The sequence below is a fragment of the Vicia villosa genome, unplaced genomic scaffold (assembly GCF_029867415.1).
Source record: "Vicia villosa cultivar HV-30 ecotype Madison, WI unplaced genomic scaffold, Vvil1.0 ctg.002810F_1_1, whole genome shotgun sequence".
Classification (NCBI taxonomy): domain Eukaryota; kingdom Viridiplantae; phylum Streptophyta; class Magnoliopsida; order Fabales; family Fabaceae; genus Vicia; species Vicia villosa.
Genome location: NW_026706037.1, coordinates 242,670 through 248,972, shown reverse-complemented (window position 1 = coordinate 248,972; position 6,303 = coordinate 242,670). Strand labels below are relative to the sequence as shown.

The 6,303-nt window shown below is 42.7% G+C and overlaps 1 protein-coding gene across 1 annotated transcript; it reads left to right on the top strand.

Annotated features, from left to right (window-relative positions):
* The first annotated feature begins 2,361 nt into the window (after positions 1 to 2,361).
* LOC131639854 (uncharacterized) lies at positions 2,362 to 4,350 on the top strand. Its single transcript, XM_058910299.1, has one exon. It carries the CDS (start codon positions 2,362 to 2,364, stop codon positions 4,348 to 4,350), a length of 1,989 nt encoding a protein of 662 aa, XP_058766282.1.
* Positions 4,351 to 6,303: the final 1,953 nt, after the last annotated feature.

Sequence of the window (6,303 nt, the reverse complement as noted above, 5' to 3'; positions counted from 1 at the left end):
AGAGAAAAACAAAGTACTACGAAAGAAAAAAGAAAAAGAGAAAAATGGATACAAAGAAACAAATGAGAAAACTTTATGATCCCCCCCCCCCCCAAACGAAATACATTCCACCATATCATTTAACATGCGTGTTTCATTTATTTTCAGGATCTTTTGGCTTTGTCTCCGATCAGCACACCGTTCTCGAAGATGAGGCCTGGCAGAAAGAACACCTACTCGTACACCTTCCCAAATCCGAATCTGGATTCTCTCAAGGGGTTGGCAAGTCAGATTACACTGGATGAGTTGACTAAGTTCAAACAAGATTATGGGAGGATTATGTACTTCCTCAAGACACCGTTTACCAAGTATGAATCGGACGGAGTTCACACTTTGCTCCAATTCTACAACCCTTCTCTCCGCTGCTTCACATTTCCTGACTACCACTTGCTCTCTACCTTGGAAGAATACTATTTTTTTCTCGGCATCTCTATCAAAGAGCAGATACCGTATCATAGCATGATGAAGGCTCCTACTTCTATTGAGATTGCAAAGGCTCTTTATTTGAGCAAATCAGTTGTGGAAGCAAACCTCAAGGAAAAGGGGAATTGTCCTGGATTTCATTTGGAGTTCTTGGTTCAGAAAGCTTATGACGCTGTTGTGGCTAAGCAGTGGGACACATATAGAGCTCTTCTGGCTTTGAGTATCTATGGCATAGAAATGTTTCCAAATGTGGTCAATTTTGTTGACATGAATGTGATCCATATCTTCATTCTGAAGAACCCGGTTCCTACGCTCCTGGGTGATGTTTATCACTCAATACATCACAAAAATGACCGAAAAGGGGGATTGGTTCAGTATTGTGCTCCATTATTGTATCGTTGGTTTAGGTATCATCTTCCTGAGCGCGGCCCTTTCGTTGACAATAGACATACATCAAGATGGTCCGATAGAATCATGGGGTTGGTAGCCAAAGACATTGTCTGGTATAATAGGTCGTTGGATGACGTGGAGATTATTATGGGTTGCGGAAAATTTAACAATGTGCCTCTCATGGGTTTAAGAGGAGGAATCAATTACAATCCTGTATTGGCCAGAAGGACTTTTGGATATGCTTTTGTGAGTCCTCCTAAAAAGAAAGAAGTTGATGATGTCATGTTCTATCATTTGACCACAAATTCTGGTAAGCTGGAAGAGATGGTACAAGCCTAGAAAACAGTTCGCCGAAAAGGTAAGAAGCATTTTGGCCCAAAAGATTGCGCTACTTATGAGGCCTACACTGCATGGGTGAAGTCTGTGGCTGAAGCTCAAGGGATGCCTTTTCCTCCTAAGGATCCCTTATACCCTCCATCTGAGGACCAACCCAACATTGTTTCCATGCCACGCTACAATCAAACGGTGAATCAAAATAGGGAATTAACTGAACAAATGGAAACAATGCAGGTTAAGATGGACATCTCTCGCCAAGAGAAACTGTCCGCGATGCACAAATTAAAACAGAAAGAAAAAGAGCTTGAGGAATTGTATGCTGGTGGGAATACCTCTCAGAAAAGATCCCGAATCATTGATAGCTCTAGAGAAAGAAAGATGAAGGAGCAATATGAGGTCAAATTGGCAAAGTTGACTGAGCAACTTCAGATTCAAACTGAGAAGGCTCATTCAGAAAAAACCCGTCGTCAGAAGGCAAGTAAGAGTCTGCTAGAACATCAAGAAAAGTTGGAAGCATGCTATGCAAATGTTAGAGAATTGAAAAGCCAGGTGGAACGCAAAAATCAAGAGAACACTCAGGCTCAAGAAGAGGCGAGGTACTGGGAGTTGAAAAAACGTCAAATGGAAGTGATGCACGCCAGAAAGGACCTGCTAATCCAAGCACTCATCCTGAAACCTAATCATGAGGATACCAAGATTTTGTTCGATGAGATGAAGGCTTGGAGTGATAAGAACATTGGAGAGAGCGCACTTTGTCATGTTGACATGGTGGGTCCTCCTTAGAGATGATTTTATGTCGAACCACCACCAGACTTGTTGGTTGGGGTTCTATTTGCTATGTTTGTATTTTGTTGGCTCATGTGAGCGGGATTATTTGTACTTGGTATTGCCAGAATTGGGTTTTGATGTTAATGGATTTGTTTCTCCTTCCTCATTATTGGTTTCGTGATCTCATTATTATCTTGTGTTGTTTGATTTGAGACAAAGCTAAAGAATCCTAAAAATAATAAAAACATGACATTCATATGCACACCATGCACTCATGCATTTCATACATTCATATATAACAGGTACACCAGATGGTATTCTCGTTGACTGATCAGATTTTCTCTTTCAATAATTGCACCTCCACCTACGCATCGCTATTATACAAGGGCTAATCAATCACTGCAAATGGATCAGTTAAGGGATGATCTTATCCAGATGAGAACTCAGGTTACTGCTCAGATGGATCAGTTCATGGAAGTCATGCAAGGCATGGCTGATCGCCAAGAAGAGCTCAGAATCCGGATGGACACAGTTGCTCAGGTTGTTGCGGACCCCCCGCAAAGAAATTCTACTGATATCCGTGTCAATGGTGAACCTGTGAACGGAGGACCTGGTGTAGTCCCTCCTACTGCTAATCAAGGTAATCCTCGTGGGCCTCCCCAGCCTACTCTTGAAGGACAAACTACACAACAAATCAGAAGGGCTGCTGCTATCCCCGTGTTGGAAGAGGACCGACACGAGGATTTGTTTCCTGAAAGTGAATGGGGATTTCCACATGATGCTGGAAGGATGTTTAGAGGTCTGGAGGAAAGGATGGGGGCAATGGAAGGCCAAGAACTGGGTATGGATATCAATGACTTGGGTTTAGTTCCTGGCGTCCGTGTGCCACCGAAATTCAAGGTACCCGACTTTGAGAAATACAAGGGGAATACTTGTCCTAAGACGCATGTCCGAGCTTACTATCGCAAAATGCATGTGTACTCTGAGGATGAAGGGTTATTAATGCACTTCTTTCAAGATAGCCTGACTGGGGCATCCTTGGAGTGGTATATGAGGTTGGAGAGAGCTAATATCCGAAGTTGGAGGGACCTAGTTGATGCCTTCATAAAGCAGTATCAGTATAATGTTGACATGGCACCAAATCGCACTCAGTTACAGAATCTAGCCCAGAAAGCTAATGAGTCCTTCAAAGAATATGCGCAGAAATGGCGCGAGTTGGCAGCTAGAGTCCAACCACCTATGCTGGAAAGAGAGATGATGGACATGTTCACCAACACCCTGGAGGGCCAGTACTACTCCGCCTGCTCTGCATCCTCGAGTTTCGCCGAGTTGGTCATGATTGGTGAACGAATTGAAAGTGGAATTAAGGCTGGTAGAATACAGAATCCATGTACTGCTAGTTCCTCCTCTGGGGCTGGTGGAAAGAAGCCATACAATCGTTTTGCCAAGAAGAGAGAAGGTGAGACTAGTGCTTCTTACTATGGTGGGGGCAGAAATCAGGCTTATCAACAAGTAGCCGTTGTGACTATACCAAATGCTCCCTTCCAACATCAACAACAAGGGTATCCGCCGCGTCAGTATCAGCAAAGGCCGAAATTGCCAGAAAGGGCTTTTGATCCGATCCCGATGACATATGCACAAGTATTGCCATACCTCCTCGATTTGAATTTGGTCCAATTGAGGACTTTGGCCACTCCTGCTAAGTTGCCTGCCAGTTGGGATGCCAATGCAAGATGTGAGTTCCACTCTGGGTCACCTGGACATAATATTGAAAACTGTAAAGCATTGAAGCATAAAGTCCAGGATCTTCTCGACTCTAAAGCCATCGAGTTTACTCCTACTCAAGGACCTAATATTGTTCAGAATCCTATGCCTCCCCATGGAGCGCATGCGGCAAATGCTATTGAGGTTATTGAAGATACTCGTCTGGTCAAGGATGTGATCGAATTGGGCTCTCTGTTGCCCTTATTGAAGAAGGAATTATTGAAGATGGGTCTATACTCTGGTTGTGGAGAATGTTGTATTGACTGCATGGCCATTTCCTCAGTTTGTGATAAGGTGAAAAGTGGTATTCAACAGTTGATAGATAGTGGGTATCTACAGTTTGAGCATGTGCGACATCCTAAAATGTTTGAAAACGAAGTTAATGTGGCATCCATCCCGTATACTCCTGCCAAGATTCCAATTCCTGCCAGAGCACCTCCTTTGGTTATTACACTTCCTGGTCCCGTCCCATATAACAGTGAAAAAGCAATCCCATGGAATTATGGGGGAGAAGTTTTCTACCAAGGTGCCAAGTATGAGGTTAAAGAGCCGGTGGAGAAAGAAGATGTTGATAATGTCGTGGGCATTGGAAGAATGACGAGAAGTGGCCGTATTTTCAATCCTCCCTAGAATACTCGCGATGATAATACAGAAGCTCTAGCTCAGGAAAAAGGGAAAAGAGTGGTAGAAGATACAGTGGATCAGGGGCAAAGTTCCAATTCTGAAGATACTGTGGCCAAAGAAATGGAAGAGTTCCTAAAGATCATCAAAAAAAGTGAATATAAAGTGGTTGACCAGCTGAGTCAAACTCAATCAAAGATTTCGATTTTGCAGTTGCTTCTGTGTTCGGAGACACATCGAAATGCTTTATTGAGACTTCTAAGTACTGCCTTTGTCCCTCCAGAAATCTCGGTGAATCAACTTGAAGGAGTGGTGTCAAACATCAATGCTGGTAATGGATTGGGATTCACTGATGCAGACTTGCCTTCCGAAGGTAGAAACCACAATAGAGCTTTGCATATATCAGTGGAATGTAAAGGGACTATGTTATCACGTGTTCTCGTGGATAATGGATCTTCTCTGAATGTATTACCGAAGTCATCTTTGATTAGGCTAGATTATTCTGGTGTTGAGATAAGGCCGAGTGAACTGACGGTGAGAGCTTTTGATGGCTCAAAGAGATCAGTGTTTGGGGAAGTTGACTTGCCGATAATGATAGGCCCTCAGCTTTTCACTATTACTATCTTTGTGATGGATATCCACCCGTCTTACAGTTGTCTCCTGGGACGTCCATGGATCCATGCCGCTGGGGCCGTGACTTCCACATTTCATCAGAAACTCAAATTCGCGACTCAAGGAAAGATAGTCACAATATGTGGGGAGGAAGAACACGTGGTAAGCCATCTTGCGTCCTTCAGATATATTGATGTGGAAGGGGAGGTCCATGAGACACCTTGCCAGGCCTTTGAGGTTGTCCAGACTATCAAGATCCCTTATGTTGAAAATAAGAAGTTGGAGGCTCCCATGTCTTCACTAAAGGAGGCTAAAGCTGTAGTTGAATCTGGTCATCCTGAAGGATGGGGTCGAGTCTTGGATGTTAGAACAAGATTTGTTCTGATCAATATTCTTAGTTTTGATGATAACAAGGATATGAATTTTGTGTGAGATAATGTGGTACTCTAATACATTGCAATTTCCTTTTCAGGAAATATATAAAGAGTATGCACAAATCAGCGCTCAGAAGCTTTGACTCAGAAGGTTCAGCATGCAACATCAGAACATGGTCTGGCAAGACATCAGAAGATGGTCAAGGCAGAATCAGAACATGGGTCTATGGAAGCATCAGAAGAACTTGAGATCAGAAGCAGAAGCACTGAAGTTCTCATGGTATCACGCTCAGAAGCACTTCAAGGTCAGAAGACAAGAAGATGCTTTGCACCAAGCTGTTTGACTCTGATGATATTCAAACGTTGTATACACAAACATCAGATCAGAAGAAAGTACAGGTGGCAGGCTACGCTGACTGACAAAAGGAACGTTGGAAGCTATTAAAGGCAACGTCAGTAGACACAGCGTGAACAAGGCTCGAGGTAGTTGACAAAAGCGTGAAACATTAAATGCAATGCTGTACGGAATACGCAAAGCATTAAATGCTCCCAACGGTCATCTTCTCAAGTGCCTATAAATATGAAGTTCTGATGAGAAGCAAGGTTAACGATTCTGAAAGAACTTATTCTGAAAAACTTGCTCAAACGCTGTTCAACTCAAAGCTCAGAAACTTCATCTTCATCAAAGCTCACTACATTCCTGTTGTAATATATTAGTGAGATTAAGCTTAAACGTTAAGAGAAATATCACTGTTGTGATTATAGCTTTTCAGAAGCATTGTAAAACTCTTATTTGATTACATTAATTTGTAAGTAACTAGAGTGATCAAGTGTTGATCAGGATACTCTAGGAAGTCTTAGCTTGTGTCTAAGAAGTTGTAATTAGAGTGATCACGTGGTGGTCAGGATACTCTAAGAAAGTCTTAGCTTGTGTCTAAGCATTTGTTCCTAGAGTGATCAGGTTGTGATCAGGAAA

Coding starts and splice junctions, on each gene's coding strand:
- LOC131639854 (XM_058910299.1), top strand. CDS start 2,362: ATGGATCAGTTAAGGGATGATCTTATCCAGATGAGAACTCAGGTTACT.